This window comes from Vanellus vanellus (assembly GCF_965231255.1).
Source record: "Vanellus vanellus genome assembly, chromosome: 22".
Lineage (NCBI taxonomy): Eukaryota > Metazoa > Chordata > Aves > Charadriiformes > Charadriidae > Vanellus > Vanellus vanellus.
In genome coordinates, this window is record NC_138927.1 from 5,832,523 (window position 1) to 5,850,802 (window position 18,280).

At 58.9% G+C, this 18,280-nt stretch overlaps 3 protein-coding genes across 3 annotated transcripts; 2 read left to right on the plus strand and 1 right to left on the minus strand.

The window, feature by feature from the left end:
* RNF19B (ring finger protein 19B) lies at positions 1-12,507 on the plus strand. The gene is made up of 9 exons (XM_082494137.1): positions 1-657; positions 5,181-5,386; positions 6,996-7,140; positions 7,593-7,755; positions 8,409-8,523; positions 9,660-9,800; positions 10,109-10,316; positions 11,106-11,237; positions 11,721-12,507. Exons 1-9 carry the CDS (start codon positions 68-70, stop codon positions 12,193-12,195), a joined length of 2,175 nt encoding a protein of 724 aa, XP_082350263.1. The 5' UTR covers positions 1-67; the 3' UTR covers positions 12,196-12,507.
* A 1,611-nt stretch (positions 12,508-14,118) lies between these two features.
* TMEM54 (transmembrane protein 54) lies at positions 14,119-15,945 on the plus strand (the record flags this gene model as incomplete). Its single annotated transcript, XM_082494163.1, has 6 exons — positions 14,119-14,323; positions 14,459-14,652; positions 15,054-15,113; positions 15,285-15,473; positions 15,562-15,696; positions 15,853-15,945. 6 exons carry the CDS (start codon positions 14,119-14,121, stop codon positions 15,943-15,945), a joined length of 876 nt encoding a protein of 291 aa, XP_082350289.1.
* Positions 15,946-16,765: 820 nt separating this feature from the next.
* Positions 16,766-18,280, minus strand: HPCA (hippocalcin; the record flags this gene model as incomplete). The annotated part of the gene is made up of 3 exons (XM_082494199.1): positions 16,766-16,863; positions 17,132-17,237; positions 17,903-18,280. 3 exons carry the CDS (start codon positions 18,278-18,280, stop codon positions 16,766-16,768), a joined length of 582 nt encoding a protein of 193 aa, XP_082350325.1.

The following is an 18,280-nucleotide window of genomic DNA, read 5'->3' on the forward strand; positions in this document are numbered from 1 at the left end:
TCGTCTTTGCAACGATCCCCGCCGCGGGCGGACACCGTCGATTAGGCAACCACCGGTGGCGGTAGCCATGGGCTCCGAGCGGGACTCCGAGTCGCCGCGCTCCTCCTCCATCCACTCGGCCGCCGCCAAGTGCCCGAAGCCCGGTCGCCGCCGCCGCCTCTCCTTCCAGAGCGTCTTCTCCGCCGCCGCCGCCTCCGCTGCCGGCGGCCGCCGCCGCGCTAAGGCCGAACCGCCTCCCGCCGCCCCACCGCCGCCTCCCGCCGCCCCGCCGGCCCCGCCACCGCCTCCGCCTCCGCCGCCGCCGCCGCCTCCGCCGCCCCCCTCCGAGGAAGCTCCGGTGGTCCCGGAGGGTGGCGGCGAAGAGGAGCTGGAGTGCCCGCTGTGCCTGGTGCGGCAGCCGGCGGAGAACGCCCCGCGGCTGCTGTCGTGCCCGCACCGGTCGTGCGGGGCATGTCTGCGGCAGTACCTCCGCATCGAGATCACCGAGTCCCGCGTCAACATCTGCTGCCCCGAGTGCAGCGAACGCCTCAACCCCGCCGACATCCGCCGCCTCCTCCGCGACTCCCCGCACCTCGTCGCCAAGTACGAGGAGTTCATGCTGCGCCGCTGCCTCGCCGCCGACCCCGACTGCCGCTGGTGCCCGGCCCCCGACTGCGGGTGAGTCCCCGGGGGTGCTGCCCCTCCGTCCTGGGACAGGCTGGGGAAGGGGGACCCGCTGTCCCGATCGGGTGCTGCCCCCTCTCTCCTGGGACAGCCCGGGGAGGGGGGACCTATTGCCCCCATGGTGTGCTGCTCCCTCTGTGCTGGGACAGGCTGGGGAGGGGGGACCTGCTGTCCCCATAGGGTTCTTCCCCATCTATCTGTCCTGGCGTGGCTCAGGGAAGGGAGACCCCCACCCTGGTGGGGTGCTGCCTGTCCCCAGCAGGTCCTGGTGATGGCATCCCAGCTGGGATGGTCCTGGACCCGCTGTCCCAGTGGGATGCTGCTTGTCCCCCTGCCAGGTCCTGGGGGTCGCATTGCACCCACTGTCCTGCTGGGGTGCTGCCCGTCCCCACCTGGGTCCCAGGACAGCGCAGGGAAGGGTGGCTCACCCCCAGTGGGGTGCTGCTGCAGATACTCATTCCGGGTCCTACTGAGTCCCGTGAAGAGCCCTCATTGCCCGGGTTCTTTGCTTGCTTGTCAGCAGGCTCATCAGGGCAGTTGACGCACCTTGGGTACCAAAATGACACTCCATCTATCCCTGCTGCCTCACTAGGGCACTGGGATTTGACCTTGGGGATTGTGGAAATACTGACAAATTGGGTACGAGTGAATAGGACTTGAAGGGGGTTTTAGCTGAGCCATCGTTTCCCTAATTTAAAAGAAGGCTTTTTTTTTTTTTTCTTTTCTGCACAAATGGGAAGCGTGGAGTTTCCCCAGCCGCGTGTATTGCTGCGAGCCGTGGGGACGGTGCATGGGGACACCCTGCAGCTTCCACGGTGGGGAAGAAGGAACTGTCAACGGTCACTTTTTCCCAGTGGGGATGTGAATTCGTGGCACAGAGGAGTGATGTTGACTCATTATTCATTGGCTAAGCGAGGAAACATCTGTCTGTCCAGAAGTCAGCCCAGCCAAGCTCGATGACTTTATAGTTATCTGCTGTTGCTTTCATTTTCTCTTCTCTTTTCCTTCAAACGAACTCTGTTAGGTTTCTGTTTGAGCGTAAGCCAGAGCTGCCTGGAAAAGGGCTTTGTTCGGGAAACTTAGAGAAGCGCTGCGAAGTTTAGCTACAGCTCAGCTTGGATTGCAGTTCTGGGTAGCAAGAACATGAGAGGAAAGTTTGACCTAGTCAGAATGGAAAGCGTGGTGGGAGGGTTGTGAAGATTTAATCAGAGCGTTGCAATAGCCGTCCTATGCAAATCGCTCAACCTGGCTCAGGTTACCCGTTTCACAGCCTCGAAGCGTCTCTGTGTAAGGGCTTGTTTCTTCCTTCAGAGGGCAAAGTTAATAGCGAACAACAGTTCTGCTCCTTTCTGAAGCAGAATTTTCTGAAGCAAAATGAGCGCTAGATCTTGGGGATGTGATCAGGAGGTTGGAGCAGGTTACGCTGCCCGGAGAGAGACACCAGAGGGAATGCCCCTGCTGTTAACCGGCTAGAGAAAATCCGGTTCCTGCTTACCGAATCTCAGCTCTTGGGCTGCTGTGATATTTATCTGCGTTCAGGATGAGGTGTAAACGCGACCTACGTCACCCAGGCTGTCTGGATGGAAGGAGCCGGCCCCAGCACGGCCTGGAGGGTGTTGTCTCTGGGACAGTAACCCAGCCTGAGTCTGATCCGGACCGTGCTTTGGGAGGGTTTGGGCAGACTGGTGTCACACGCAGCTCTTTGTGCGAGCAACAGCCTCCTCCCTGCTTAACCTGCTAGCACGGGGAGACGGGAGACGGGAGACGGGTGACGGGCACCCTCCTCTGGGCTGCCAGCAGAAGCCAGAAGCGACCCTGGGGCTGTAGGAGACCAGGCAGCTCTCGCAGACCAGCACTGCTGGTGTGTCTGTAGCGCCCGAACAAAGGCTGTTGGAACGAGCCCTCTGTCAGGGAGAGGAATTAATCACCCTATTCATTCCTGCCAGTGAGCTCGCGTCGCTGTGCTTATGTAAAGTCAGGGTATGAATTATTTACAGTGGGCTTTCCCACCGTAGTAGTGCCGGTGTGCTGAGCCGGAGTGGGAGCGTAGGGCTGGGGGCACGGCGATGCTCGGCACTGGGTGTCACCCACCGCCGAAGTGACGGCAGCGAGGGGCTGCTGGGTGATGGCGGACAAAACGCTGGGCGTGTGGCACGCAGCATCCTGTGCCTTCCACGCGTACCGCAGTCTTTCGTAAATGAAAGAGCTTGGCTGTGCTGCCGGGGAGGAGTAGGAGGAGGACCAACACAACACCGGTGTGTGTTTCCATGGAAACACCGGTCAATTGATGCGCCATCAATCGCAATACAAATAATTTTCTATGTTTGCAGCCTTCCCCCCCGCTACAATCAGGTGGCATCGCTGTCTAGTGTTTGTCACACTGCATCTCTCCTAGAAGCTCAGGAGAATAACAACCTTTAAAGAAATGGAGCTGTGTAGGCTGAGCTCAGTGAATGAGGCTGGAGGCAACTGGTGAGGCTCCGACCCCCGCGGGGCGGCAGGAGGAGGAATGGAGGCAACTCCCAGCTATCCAAGGAGCGGGCTGGCAACGATGCCCTGTGGTTGCTGGGGTCTCGGGAAGACACTCGTCGTTGCTGCATGGGGAAAAGTCCGAGTTTCCCTTTTCGTCTGCTGGGGTTGAGCCTGGAAGTGGCTGTTTAATGCAGTGACGTGTCCGAGGTCAGTTGAAGAAGGGGCACGTGTTGCCCATCCGGACACTGTCGTGGCTAATCTTAAGCACGTTGCTTCAACAGCCTCTTTCCAGTTGACCTTGAATTCGGAGATGTGTTATTTCTTTCCCTAACAGACAGTCATGCAGTTTCTTTCCCCACAGCTGTGGGCTTGTTTGTGATATTTGTCATTTCAGCTCTAGGAATAAAATATAAATGGTGACGGTTTTCATTTCTCGTAGGATTTGCTCCAGTGTCTAAAAAAAACAACCCAACCCCTACATCTCTAGTGAGGGGTTAATTTGGAGCATGGGGTTGCTTAATATATTACACTGAGCTTTCCTAGCCTGCTGTTACGATTTGAAATAGCAGTGTGTCGTAACACAGCTGGTCAGATGACGCTTTTATTTTGGCCAGGGGTAAGTCTTTGGCTGGGTGGTAGTGGCAGGGTAAGGATGCTGAGCGGGATCTTCCCTAGGCAGGATGCGTAGGAATCAGCGTGGGTCACTCCCAAACCCCTGGGCCGTCTGTGTCCCGTTTCTCCCCAAATATTGGCTTCATGTGCAGGAGTGCGCAGCAGTTGATGCACGAGGAGACCGTGTCGTCGTGCCTCTCGGCGCAGAGATGTTGTTTCTTTGGCGACTATGTCGTACCCTGGCAGGATGAAGTTGCTCAAACTCCCACGGGATGTGAATCATTGTGGTATGACACATTCAGCGGTTCTCACGCTGCCGCCTCAGAGAAGAGGCAATACAACTTGAGCTACACAAGCTCTAAATATAAAACCTTAAATAGGAGTTATTCTCCTCTGACCACTAACAAAAATACTGAGGATGAACAACAAAAATATCCTTTGCCGTAGTGGTGTCGCAGAAGCGGAAGGCACTTCTGGAACTGCTCAGTTCCGCTGCCATTGGAAGCAACCTCAGCCTAGATGACTGTAAGTCACCTTTCCCATAGCCGTGCTCGGTGGTGCTGCCGCTTAGACTCGTGTGTACACAGCGCACGTCCTTCTGGAAGCGTCACCCTACTGTCAGAGGAAGGGAGCTGGTTCAACCCGACCTCCCTCTCTTGCACATTCCGTTGGTTTTACTCCCGTTTCGGCTCACTCCGGAGGCAGAGCGTTGTTCTTCACTGCCCTTTAATAAGGGGAATTCTGTGGAGATCAACGAGAGCTTGCTTCTTGAGGCAGCCACGCGTGGAAACCCCTGTTGCTGCACTTTTTTTTAGAGTCATTCAGTTGATAGAAGTGCCCAGGACAACCTCAGCTTTCCTAAACTCCTCCGGGCCATATTGCACCCACCCATATGCCCATCCTATGGAACTGGGGGGGTGTGGGGGGGGTGGGGGGGTGTTTAGCCTCAGGTGCCTGGAGAGAGCGGCGCCAGTCTGTCCGAGGAGCCTGAATCGGCCGGAACGGCGAGCTGTTAGCAGGGCACGCTGGGCAAGGCAAACCTGGTCTGTGTGAACTGCCAGCAGTCGTTGAGGAGAGAACTCGGTGTTATAAGCCGTCTGTAGAAAAGGTATCTGCCCCAAGTCACCCAACTGGCCCTACTCCGTTTCAGGCCCCGCAGTGCAAGCCACAGGACTGGAGAGAGCAGGAGTTTGCCCAGCGCGCAGGCTGCCGTGGGGACAGCGATGGGAACGGCTGAGATGGGAGAGCTGGGCTGACCTGCGCGCGTCCCTCGGCGTAGCCTGGAGATGTCTCCGCAGCGTCTCCATCTCTTCATCACCCAGTGCTCTGCCCCCCGCGCTCCCCCTGGGCAGGCTGCATTAAAAGCATTGCTGGGCTGTTGCTTGATCGCTTTGTCTTTTACTAACTCTCCCGGTGCCTTCCTTCTTCTCCAGTTACGCGGTGATCGCCTACGGCTGTGCCAGCTGCCCCAAGCTGACCTGCGAGAGGGACGGCTGCCAGACGGAGTTCTGCTATCACTGCAAACAGATATGGCATCCCAACCAAACCTGCGACATGGCGCGCCAGCAACGGGCACAGGCGCTCCGAGTACGGACCAAGCACACCTCGGGCCTCAGTTACGGACAGGAATCCGGGCCGGGTATGGCTTCATGTGTTTTTTTGGTAGCTGAGAAAGAGCAACCTGTGTGCCCGAGCCCGTCCCGTCAGGGCAGAGGGGTGGTAGTGCCCCGCGTGGCGCGGCTGAGGGTCTCCAGCAGCCACGGGTGAGGACGGCTGTGAAACTCAGAGTCAGTTCCCCTTCTCGTGTGCGTTAGGACGAATCCGGCGGGCTCCTCCAAGAACGCAAACCAGATCAGTAGGTGACGATGTGCTTTGGGTCCTTCCACGTCACAGCAGCTCCCCTCATCCGCCCCAGCGAGGCTTGTGGCTCTTTTGATCTTGGATGTTCTCGCTCCTTGCTGATCTAAACCCTGAACGGATAGGCACTTTTTACCCTTGCAGCTTCAAATTTGCCTGCTGCTGTAGTAAAGAGCAGCGTTCATGCCTAGCTGAGTGCGGGGAGCCTCGCTCCGTGCGCTGTTAGGTGTTAGTAATGTCAGGTACAGAAAAAATGCCAACCCACAGACTCCTACGCTGCCTGGTAGGAGCTGCTGCGTCTACTGAGTTAGCGTTCGTTAAAAATGACTGTATTGACTCTGGAAGTGGGCAGTAAGGCCATTTCATAAAGTCCCGCCCTTACCCCCCAAAGAAAACACCCTGCTTTTTCCTTCTGTGTCAGGAGCGAGAACGTTAATACGCTTCACTTAGAATGGAGCTGTCGTGGGCGGTTCAGAGGTGGCTTCGTGGTATGACGAAGTTCAACGTCCCCCAGTTAGAGGTCCCCGATAATGGACAGCACAGATACTACCGCAGCCCACGGCAGGAACTGGCGAGCAAAAAATAGTTGCTGAGTTTTTACACCCTTTTAAAAGGAGATCCCTGCCAGGAAGAGTTTAGCACTTCGCCGCTGAAAGGGAGGTTCTTGGGACAGTGGTTTTTTCCCACCCCGTTCTTGCTGGATTCACTGTAGTGATTAATAAGGTGCGAGCTGGTCTCAGCAGCTGGGTTTCATATTGTCGAGCGTTGCAGAGGCTGCCAGCAGAGCCCCGAACCTCTGCGCAGCCCGTGCGTAACTGTGATCAGATGGCGCTTGAATTACAGAATAGATGAAGGACCCTTATTCTGGGGTCTGGGGACTGGACAGCCTCCGCACCGGACTCCCCTCTGCGCCTCCAGACCCCATTCCCCTTTCGGCTGCTTTTGAAGACCAGGTTCGGAGCATCTCTGATGCCACCTTCACCCAATTGTTCTGTTGTTCTTGGCCCATGAATCACCTCTGTGGAGCAATTTAGTAATGGTTCGTTCTTAGGCTGTTGCCTTGGCTAGCACAGGGCAGGTAGGACTTGTTCCCAGCGGTTAAGCGTATTCTGGAATACATCCCATTCCGGGCTAGAATAAGCTTTTTAAGTGACTGAAGTCCTCGGTCTCTGCTGTCCAAGCAGACGGCTTTGGTGGGATCTCTCTCATCAGTGTTATCTTCTCGCTCGGAAGGTAAACTAAAGGCACAACCATCCCCACTTTATCTGTGAGGAGCGAAGCTGTTCTGCCCGCACAGAAAATGAGGGGTTTCGATCCGTAACGAGATCCCCCTCGTTGATTCTTCGTACTCGCAGCGGAGTCCAACTCAATCCCGTGCTTCCTCCCTGCAGCTGATGACATCAAGCCGTGCCCGCGCTGCAGCGCTTACATCATCAAGATGAACGACGGGAGCTGTAACCACATGACCTGCGCGGTGTGCGGCTGCGAGTTCTGCTGGCTGTGCATGAAGGAGATCTCGGATCTGCATTACCTCAGGTGAGAAGGGGAGCAGCCCACCGGGGTTCCAGCGGGCGCTCCTCTGAGCCGGGCTGGGGAAGCTCTGTTGGCCTTTCATCCTTCCTGCTTCGCCAAGAAGTCAGTAAAATTTTCGGCTTTCTGACCCAAAGAGCTGAGCTTTCTCCCCACGTCACAGTAGGAGGATGCTCCTCCGCACCAAGAAAAGCTCCTCCTGATGCAATTGCATTTGAGAGCACTTTGCATACTGGACGTTAAACATAGTCCCAGTAGCGTGATAATCACCTTGATGAGTAAATTAATCTTGATGAGGGGAAAAAAGAGGGAAACCTTTTTTGTGTTGTCTGTCCACTTCCTAAGTTTTGGGTTTTGTTCACGTGGAAGTTGAACTTGGGGTTCTCAGGGACGCTTGGGAATTGCTGTGGTGTTAATGCCTTGTCTTTTTTTGTTTGTTTTTTTTCCCTTCCGTTAAGCCCCTCTGGCTGTACATTCTGGGGCAAAAAGCCATGGAGTCGTAAAAAGAAGATTCTCTGGCAGCTGGGCACGTTGATCGGTGCTCCTGTAGGCATCTCCCTCATCGCGGGCATTGCCATTCCTGCTATGGTCATCGGCATCCCCGTGTATGTCGGGAGGAAGGTGAGTGTGGAGAGCGGAAGGCTGGAGCTGAAGGGTTTGGGGCGTTCTCTGTACTCAAGGCATCTGCCCAGAAATTTAGAGCTGATATGAAGGGTGGATCTTGTCATACAACCAAAATTCAGTTGTCTCTTCTAAACTTTCTTATCTTTTGGGCTTTGTGTGGGGGGAGGGAAGGTGGTGGCTGAGAGCCATTCAGGCTGAAGTCCTCTCAAATGCGTTTTGCGTTGCTCTTGTGCCTCTGCCTTGACCCGGGAGCAGCCAAGGAGAGCCCTGGTCCCTTTTTAACACATCCTGTGATGATGGGCTCGGTGGGACGGTGGCTGGACCCTGAGCTTTGGCTTGCATAAGTCGCTCATGTTTTGATGCTGACCTGCTGCCCCAAACCGCCTGATGCTGTTGTGTGTCTGTGCTGATAAAGCGGCGCCGAGAGGGAAGAAATGGCACGTCAGCGCTGTATTTGTAGCTGCTTCTTTTTCCTAAACACAGACCCACCTGCTAGATCTGATCTGTGAGGAGATCTGTGGTCAAGATGAGGTTCTCTATGGGCTAATGTAGCTGACAAGGCTGTAAAAACATAGGCGTTATTAATGTCTTCTGCTGGTGTTTGCTCACGGCCAGGCTCCCTTCTCACCTGGTGCTTCTCCTTCCATCAGATCCACAGCAGGTACGAGGGAAAGAAAACCTCTAAGCACAAGAGGAACCTGGCCATTACTGGTGGGGTCACCTTGTCCGTCATTGCCTCGCCAGTTATCGCTGCTGTCAGTGTTGGTAAGTGGGCACAGTCCCTTTCCCTTCTGGTGGGCCAGTAGTCACCGAGACAGATGGGTGGCCCAACCCTGTGAGGTGGGGGGGTGGCCAAAGGGCAGTTTGCTGAGCACTGCTGTGTGCTCCTCTGGGCACATCCCTCCGTTTCACATCCAGGCTGCACGGCCTCCTGTGCTTGAGTTGGCCTGCAGCCAGCACAGGGCTTGTCTGGAGCACCACAGCCCGTAGCGGAGTCCCCCAATACCCGGAGCTGTCTCTTACCTGTGGACTGGTTTGGTGGCTGATGTCTTGGAGGGGTTCAGCTGAGGCTGTCTGTGCTCTTGGGATTTGCTCATTCTGCAATGTGCCCCGGTGGCCAAGAAGGCCAATGGCACCCTGGGGGGCATCAAGCAGAGCGTGGCCAGCAGGGCGAGGGAGGTCATCCCCCCCTCTGCTCTGCCCCGGGGAGGCCACATCTGGAGCGCTGTGTCCAGTTCGGGGCTCCCCGGGTCAAGAAGGACAGGGAACTGCTGGAGAGGGTCCAGCAAAGGGCTGCGGAGGTGATGAGGGGACTGGAGCATCTCTGTGCTGAGGAGGGGCTGAGGGCCGTGGGGCTGTTCAGTCTGGAGAAGAGAAGGCTGAGGGGGATCTCATCAACGCTTATCAGTCCCCAAAGGGCGGGTGCCGGGGGGTGGGGACAGTCTGTGTTCAGCAGTGCCCAGTGACAGGACAAGAGGGAACGGGCACAAACGTGACCATGGGCAGTCCCATCTCACCCCGAGGAGGGACTTCTCTCCTGTGCGGGCGGCAGAGCACTGGCACAGCTGCCCAGAGAGGGGGGGAGTCTCCCCCTCTGGAGCCATTCCAAACCCACCTGGAGGTGTCCTGTGCCACCGCTGGAGGTGCCCCTGCTCTGGCGGGGGGTGGCACTGGGGGAGCTCCAGAGGGCCCTCCCAACCCCCACCAGTCTGGGACTCTGCACTGCAGCAGCGCGAGTGAAGGGCTCCTCCGCTGTCTCTCTGCGAAGTTGTGAACGAGGCTCTTTCTGTGTTAAAAGCAGTGTAAAGAAAACCGAGAGAGCCCCAACCCCAGAGTCCTTCTGTCTGCCCAGCACAGCTCAGCCTTAAGCTCCCCTTAACTCAGCGCATCCCGCTCTCCAGGTATTGGAGTCCCCATCATGCTAGCTTACGTCTACGGTGTTGTGCCCATCTCGCTGTGCCGAGGCGGTGGCTGCGGCGTTAGCACCGCCAACGGAAAGGGTGTGAAAATCGAGTTTGATGAAGACGATGGACCAATCACAGGTACTGAGTGATAATTGGGGAAGGGAAGGGGGTGAAGCAAGAGCCTGTAATGAAAGGGTAGGAGGTCGTAATGTTTCCCAAATCCGAACATCTCTCTTTACCTGGGTTTGGCTAGGAGCAGTTATTTGCTTTAATCTTCTGCTGGTCATCAGCTGTGAGCGAAATCTCAGCTCTTCGTTGCCCTGGACGAGGCAGGGAGGCAGTCCGAGACACGTGCTGCCTGCTCTCTGCCCCCCAGCTCTGCCAACTCCATCACAGCCGGACCGTTCCCTTGCTGATCCCGATTCCTGGGCTGTTTTTCCCCGCAGTGGCTGATGCCTGGCGAGCCCTGAAGAACCCCAGCATTGGCGAAAGCAGCATTGAGGGGCTGACCAGTGTGCTGAGCACCAGCGGCAGCCCCACCGACGGGCTCAGCGTGATGCAGGGCAACTACAGCGAGACGGCCAGCTTCGCTGCCCTCTCGGGTGGCACCCTGAGCGGTGGGGTCCTCTCGGGAGGCAAGGGGAAGTACAGCAGGTAACTGAACTGGTGGGCCCAGCAAGAACGGGGTGGAGGCTCCCAAGGCCTGTGCTGGTTGAGCAGGCTTATTTTGGGGAGGTCTCTGGGACTGCGAGCGATCCTTCTTTGGCTTGGGAGTCCTGTCCTAGCGTTCTTACTTCTTGATGTGTTGTAGAATAACTAGTCCCAGCAGACCAGGCTACTTCTGGAGTCGGTGCTAGGCTGGTTCTTGCAAGGAGGACGATAGATAAGTTTCTGTCCCCGATGAGCTGCTTGAAACGGCAGAGCTGGTGCTTCAGGTTAATTGGGAACAGCGCAGAGATGCCTGCATGGCCTGCTTAAAGATCTTCCAGTCCTCTTATCCCAGCCTACGGGTCATGATGGTTCCTGTTCCCTAGTGGCCTGTAGCAAGCGGGGTCACTGCCTTCCAAGTCAGGAGGTTACGCCGCAGTTTTCCTCTAAACTTGCCTGTGAGTCAGTTTGCTGGGTAATTAGAGACACGTGTTGATACGGCAGCCAGGATGTAATCATGGCTGTGTGCTGGATCTGTGGAAATCAGTTCTTCGCAGGAATTGTGTGAGTCATAGGTACAAACACAACTTTACCTTCGTCATGGAAAACAGAATGGGTTTACCTAAATGGAGCCAAAAATGAGACTAAACGAGAGGAACCATTGGGGTTAAACTCTGTCACGCCGAGCTGGGCCAGCCCAGAGGGCCTCTTGGTTTCCCATAGAGAACAGTGCCTGGTTGGTGCCCCTTGGGGACCATCTAAGGCATTTCTGAGGAATCCTCCTCTCTTCCGCAGGCTGGAAGTCCAGGCAGATGTCCAGAAGGAGATTTTCCCCAAAGACTCAGTCAGCCTGGGGGCTATCAGCGACAACGCCAGCACTCGAGCCATGGCTGGTTCCATCATCAGCTCCTACAACCCCCAGGACAGGTAGGAGGACGCGCGATGGTGAGAAGAGTGTCGGTAGTGGGTGTCCTGGAAAAATCTGTGCTCTGCAAGGTGCTGCTGTGGGTGGCGAGATGACTGCAGTTGCACCAGCCTGCTCTGCTGGAGCTGGCAAGTGGATCGATCCTTCTACTCGTACAAAAGGAGGACTGGGAGAAGCCTCCATGGGTAACATGGAGGCTGAGGAGGGGAGTTGCAGCCCAGGACCCTCATGGTCTGTTCCTGGCCGCTCGTGGGGACTCTGGTGCTTTCCCAGTTGAGTTCCTGGCTCATAGCCTGGAGATGATCTTGGCTGCTGTTAGGAGGGCTCAAGGAGAGCAGCGAGTGGGGGTGTTTCTCAGATGCTGTGGGGTGATGAGCAGCATCTTGCACATGTCTGGGAAGCGTCATCTTCCCAGTACAGTGATGCAGTGCCCGGTGGTGACCCAGTAACTGTACCCAGTAATGCAACGGCGCTTGTTTCTGCAGGGAGTGCAATAACATGGAGATCCAGGTGGACATCGAAGCCAAACCAAGTCACTACCAGCTGGCCAGCGGCAGCAGTACAGAGGACTCTCTGCACGTCCACACCCAAATGGCAGAGAATGAGGAAGAGGAGGAGGAGGAGGAAGAGGAGGAGGACGGTGAGCAGGAGCAGACGTGCAAACACCAAAGCTGTGAGCAAAAGGACTGCATTGCCAGCAAAACCTGGGACATCACCCTGGCCCAGCCGGAGAGCATACGGAGCGACCTGGAGAGCTCCGACAGTCAGTCGGACGATGTGCCGGACATTACCTCGGACGAATGCGACTCCCCCCACTCTCAGACTGCGGCAGCCTGCCCACAGACCCCCAAAGCTAGAGGTGCCGAGAGCCCAAGTGCCCACCTGAGCCACTGTGCCCAAGCCGAGGGCTGCAGGCTGGATGAAATAGTCAAACTGGAGTGCATCGAAGCCAGAGTATGAAGTGGCCTCCTGCTGAAAAGCACACTCGCTGTCATTGCATCTTTTGGGGCAGGGTTGTGTCCGCGTTGGCTTCTGTTTGCGATTCTCCAGCCGGCTCCCCAGCCTCGCCCCGGGGCGTCGCTGTTTCTTACGTGACAAAAAAGAAAAAGGAGGGAAAAAAAAAAAAAAAAAAAAAATCCCCCGCCCTCTTTTTGTTTTAATTTATTGGCTCAAGCTCTGTGAGGTGTGTAAGAGTGTAAATATGTACGTGTGTCTGTATGTCTGCAACCATCCTAAGGGACTATTTGAATAAAGACTCTGGTTGTCATTCGACTCGCATCCAGCTCATCCTTTCCACAGATGTGCGGTGAAATCCTCTGGCTGCCTTTGCTCAAGCGTTTGTAAACACTGCCCTAGCCCGAGGCATGGGGAAAACGGGGGCGTCTCCTCTTCCGCCTCTGGGGAGTGGGCTGTGACGGCCTTGTCCCCTCTGCAGCGGCGATGGGGACGGTGCGTGTGTCACGCAGGGCTGCAGGGGACCTGCTCTGTCCTGAAGCAGGGCTGTGTCTCCCTTCTCCCCCCTCCCTGTGCAGCAGCGCCGGGTACAGGTTAAGAGAGGGAAAGGATGGGAAGTAACGCTGTGCTGAGCCAAATTCCCAGCGCTGCTGGGTGCGAGGGACCCGAGGTGGCCAAGGGCTGGCCTGGGGGCTCAGATGGGGTATTAGGGACAAGCGTCTTTCCCCAGACCAGTCCCAGGAGTCAGGGCTGCGTTGCTGTCCCTGTAATGAAATTGTCGGTGCCTCCTGTCTGCGATAAGCTTTGCCGAGAGCGTCACTGAGCAAGGATGTCCTGCGAGCGAGGGAGGGCTGACCAAAGGGCTGCTCTTCCCACGGCCGCCTCGGCAAGCCGTTGTCCCCAGTCCCTCTCACTCGGTCTCTTGCTGTCGGTAACTTCCCTAGAAGCTTCATTTGGGCGTTTGCCACCCAACTGCCTCCTCTGAGTCACCTTCAGGGAAGCTGGTACCAGTGCTGATCCCTCTGCTTTTCCCTCTCTCTGCAGGTCCATCCCCGGTACCGGACGGTGCTGCTCTCTGCCCCGCGCTCCGGCAGCATCCCACCCTGAGGGGCTGTCCCTTCCCAGACCCTCAGCCCGCGAGACTCGGACCTGTCTGGCCGGATCCCAGCTTGCCACCGTCGCTTTAGGGCAGACCGCCCTGAGCATGCCGGGGCGCTGGAGATGGCGGGGATGGATGGGGAAGGGGATGAGGCAGCGTGGCACGGTGTATCGGCACAGTATGGTGTATCGACATGGTGTGGCACCATGTGCCACGGCATGGTGTATCGGCACAGCACGGCACAGCGTGGCACGGCATGGCTGCCAGCTCAGCAGCAAGGGGAGCGCAGGGGTGGGGACAGGGCTGTGCTTCCCCTCGGCGGAGGCAGGCGAAGGTGGAGTTATCCCTTTGTTAGTCCTGGAGAGCTGGTCGGACAGGAACCGGAGTGGCAGTGGGGTGCAGCAGGTGAGCTTCTCCAGTCCCGGTCCCGGTCTCAGCCTTGGTCCTGCCTGACCATGTGAGAACCCTGATGGATCTGGCTTCCACCCTGGGGGGGTGAGGGCAGCGCTGGCCCCGGGGGCATCGAGGGGCTCTGATGGTCTGATCCTGGCCCGGTGAAGATGTGTCAAGTGGGTGAGTCCAGGTCTGGCGTGGTGATCGCGATGGGAGGGTGCCCCAGCCCGGCCTGTGGCTCCAGCACTGCCCTACCGCAGGGAAACTGAGGCAGGGAGGGGGGGGAGCTGAGGGACAGGGACAGAGCTGGGCTCAGCACCCGGGTGCTGGCAGGAGAGTGGCCCCTGGATGGGTCACAATGGGGAAACAGCTCCACTGCTGCTGCGGTCACTCCTCAAAGCGCCGGGTGCCGAGAGGCAGCGCTGGAGCTGTCGTTTATGGGCAGCTGCTCTCCCCAGAGCATCCTCATCACTCTGGGGAGCCCAGTTCTTCCCAGCCCCATCGGGGACACCTGTCCCCATGGCCGCTGCCCCACACTGCTGCCCTGGTCCCAGGAGAGCCAGCTGGAGCAGTGGTTTGCATACCTGGGCTGCCGGTGGCTACCACCAAGTGACCTTCTGCCTCGTCCCACACCAGCATGGGGTACGTCCTCTGGGGCTGTCCTGACTGTGCTGAGCATGGTGCTGAGCATGGTGCAAGGGCGGGACGAATGGCTTGGTGCCACCACCCCACACAATGCAGCCTCCTTGCCCAGACCTCCTCTCCCTTCTGTCTCAGGTCACCTCGATCCCAGCAGCCACCAAAGGGTCCTCATGAAAACGGGCCTCATCCTCCTCATCATTGGGCACCTCAACTTCATCACCGGCTCCCTCGTCCATGGCACCATCCTCCGCTTTGTGGTCAACCCCTGGGATGCCATCTCCCTGCAGTACGCTGTCGCCAACACCGCCTCTGTCATCTCTGCACTGCTGGTACCGCGGGCTGCAGGGTAGGGGGGGACGGGGGTGCGTGGGGTGCATCTGGGGTGGAGGCAGATGTATACAGGGTGGGCAGGAGATTGGATGCAGGAGGATGTGGGATGGATGTGCTGTGGATGCAGGGTGGGCAGGAGGTGGGATGCAGGAGGATGCAGGATGGACACTGCTCCGTCTCCCCTTTCCTGCTCTAAATAAGCCTTTCTAGCACAAAACCAAGAGCTTAAATGCACAGGGACTTGTTACTGGGTGGAGACTGGGGGAGATGAAGTACTGCCCCCCGTGATGCTGAATTGGCCAGATGAACTTTCAGAGACGAAGTCAACAGGGAAAGGGGACTGATGCCCCTGGGGCGGGCGGGCACCATGCATCGCTGACCTCCCTGCGCTTCCTTGCAGACCATCTCCTGTGGAATATCTGCCCTCATGCTGTCCCGCTACCTCGCCCCCGCCGCCCTCGTAAGCACCCCTGGCCCTGAGCCCCTCGCCCAGCGCCCAGCCGGCTGCAGCCATCCCATGGAGCGTGCACAGCCGCCACGTCCCCTCGCTTGGGGACTGTCTCCCGGGGAGGGAGCCTGGACAGGCGGCCGTGCACAGCGCTGGATCACCCTCTTCTCTCTCCTGCTGCAGAAATGGGTGGTTTTCGCCCTGAGCGCCAGCGGCAGCCTGGGCTGCCTGTCCTGCCTGCTGGGGCTGGCCGTCTCCATCGGGCTGACGTTGGGCACCCAGGGCCGGGTGCTGCTGGCCCCCTGCACCGTCCGCAATATTGCCCTCACCCCGGTCTCCCGCGAGTGCCCCTTCGATCCCACCCGCGTCTACGTGAGTCCCCAGTGGGCTGTGGGCTGAGGATGCCTGCACTGGGGATGGGGGGGATGTGCGGGGACCTGACGGCGCCATGTCCCCGCAGAGCTCCACGCTGTCCCTCTGGGCCATCTCCCTCCTGCTCGACTCGATGGGGATCGTCTTCGGCATCCGCTGCCTCCTGCTCGCTCTCAACCTTCTCCACCTTGGCTGCTGCTGCCACAGGACACACCGGAGGAAGGTGATTCCTGGTCCCGGGGCTCAGCACCGACCCGCTCCCGTACAGGGCTGGGATGGACCCATCTGGGCTCAGGGGGTCCGGGACAGGGGTAGGACTTGCTGACCCAAAGTTCTCGCCTCCCCGGGTCCCGCTCTCAGCAGTGTCTCTGGCTTGCAGGTCTCCTTGCAGGCAGCTCCTGCGGAGAGCCCTGATCCCGGGCAGTGCCGGGGCTTGCTGAGGCTGGACAGCGTGGAAACCGCCCGGCTCTGAGCAGGGACCAAGGGCTGACCCCATGGATGTGCGCCGGCCAGCCCTGCCCTGTCCCAGCATCTGCACAACCCCACGATAGGACCTGGCTGCCCCCCAGCCCGGCTACCGGGTGCACACGTCCCCGGGATGCCACCAGCCCAGACCCGTGAGCCCATCGCCATGGCCTTGGGTCACCTGGGGCTGCAGCAAGGGAGGTGACCATGTTGGATCTGGACTTTGCAGGGAGGAACTTTCCCCTGGGCACCGATGGTCCCTTTCCCACCACTGACTGCACTGACACAAACTTTATTCTGCAGGTATTAAAAGACCAGAAGCGTGTCCCCTCCCCGCGGCCCCCACCCCTGCGCCGGCCGTGGGGCTGTGGGGAAGGGGCTGGCCCGGCCCCGCGGCTGTGGCAGTGTGTGCATGCGTGGGGGGTGCTGGGGGGCCCCCGAGCCACCCGGTCTTTATCCCCTGGGCCGTGTCCCTGTGCCCACTGGAGATGCAGCGGTGGCTTCGCCGCCAGCCTTTCCCACCGGGCTGGGTTGTCCCCCTGCTCTGAGTCCCTGATGCTGGGGGGGGACCGTCCTCGCTCAGGGCAGACCCTGCCTCCATCCTTCCCCCAGTAGAGCCAGGGCAGGAGCCCCCCCGGCGATGGGGACCGTCCCCCCGGGCTCCCCCTTGCCCCAGCCTCAGCCGGGCTCCAGCTCTCTCCCCACAAGGGGCCGTGGGGGGCACGATGGTGGGGACAACAGGGGCCGGGCAGGGGACAGCAGCAGTGGCCGGCTGCAGGGTCGGGTGATGGTGGGGGGCCGTGGGGGGCTGGGGGGGTCCGCGGGGCTCAGAGCTGTGCGGCGCCGCTGGGGTCGCACTGCAGCAGGCGCACGATGGACGGGTCGCTCTTGGCACCTTTGATGAACTCCTCCAGCGACAGCTTGCCTGCAGAGGGGGGGGAGGACACGGCTCAGCCTGGTGGCCACCACCCCATCCCCAGTGCGCACCGCAGACTCCCACCACCCGCCCGGGATGAGCACCCCTGGGGTCAGCTCCCGCCTGCGGGAGCACGCTGAGCCCCTCCGGCTGCCGGGGCTCCCCCCAGCCACGCCGGCGGACGTGAGCCATTTAATCAACGCGCGGGCGGCTCCTTCTAAGACCCCCGGATTTAGCCATGAGACCTTTCCCTTAATCCCCTCCATCTCTCATTTACCGTCGTTATTAGTATCCATCTGTCGGAAGATTTTTTCCGTTCTTTTCTCTGGAGTCGATTCATCTTCGGGCATGTTCATCACAGAGGAGACCATTTTGTAGATGGCCTGGGAGAGGGAGAGGGGGATGAGGGTGGGTGCGAGGTGGGCGCCTGCGATCGCCCACCGGAGACGGGGGACAGAGCTCTGAGCTTTGCTGCCCTGGGAACGGTGTTTGACACCCTCCCCGTGCCACCGGGCTATGGGAGGCTTTAGCTGTGGATGCAAGCGGCAGCCCCAGGGAAACATCCCGCCTGCAGGAGGCAGTTGGAGCCGCTCCTGCAGGGAGGAGATGCCCACAGAGATGCCACCACAATGGCCTCGCAAGTCACCTTCTGATGCCACCAGATTGTGGTTTGGGCAAGGAAAGCACGTCCTGTTGGTCTGACGACAACAGGTCCCTCTGCCCCGGGGCGCTCGGGGACGGCTGCGTGCACTCAGCCCTCCCCAGGAGCACTGTGAGTGGGGCCAGCGGGGAGAGCCCCGGGATGGGGTGACAAAGGGATAACCCCAGGACATGGAAGGAGCAGGGGATGCCCTGGCATAGACTGATCCCTGCAGCTGCAGAGCTCAGCGAACTGCTCTGCAGGCAGCAACAAGCTCTGTCCCAAGCAGAAACGCTGGGTGCGTGTCCCCAGCCTGTCCACATCCTGGGAGGGGACAGCCACCATCACACCAGGGTGACACGTAGGACCACACAGTAGGAGTCACAGTGGGGCGAGGGAGCCCGGTACCTGCACGATCTCCAGCATCTCCTCCCGGCTGATGTAGCCGTTGCCATCCAGGTCATACATGCTGAAGGCCCACATGAGCTTCTGCTCCAGCTTCCCGCGGGAGGTGACGCTCAGGGCGATGATGAACTCTCGGAAGTCGATGGTGCCGTCACCGTTGGTGTCGAAGGTGCGGAAGACGTGCTCGGCGAACTTGGAAGCATCGCCATAGGGGAAGAAGTTGGCATAGATCTTCTTGAACTCCTCCACATTGAGGATGCCGGAGGGACAGTCCTTCAGGAAGCCCTTGTACCAGCCCTGCAGCTCCAGGTCGGAGAACTCGGTGTTTTCCCGCAGGTCCTGGAGCATCTCAGGTCGCAATTTGCTGTTCTGCTTCCCCAT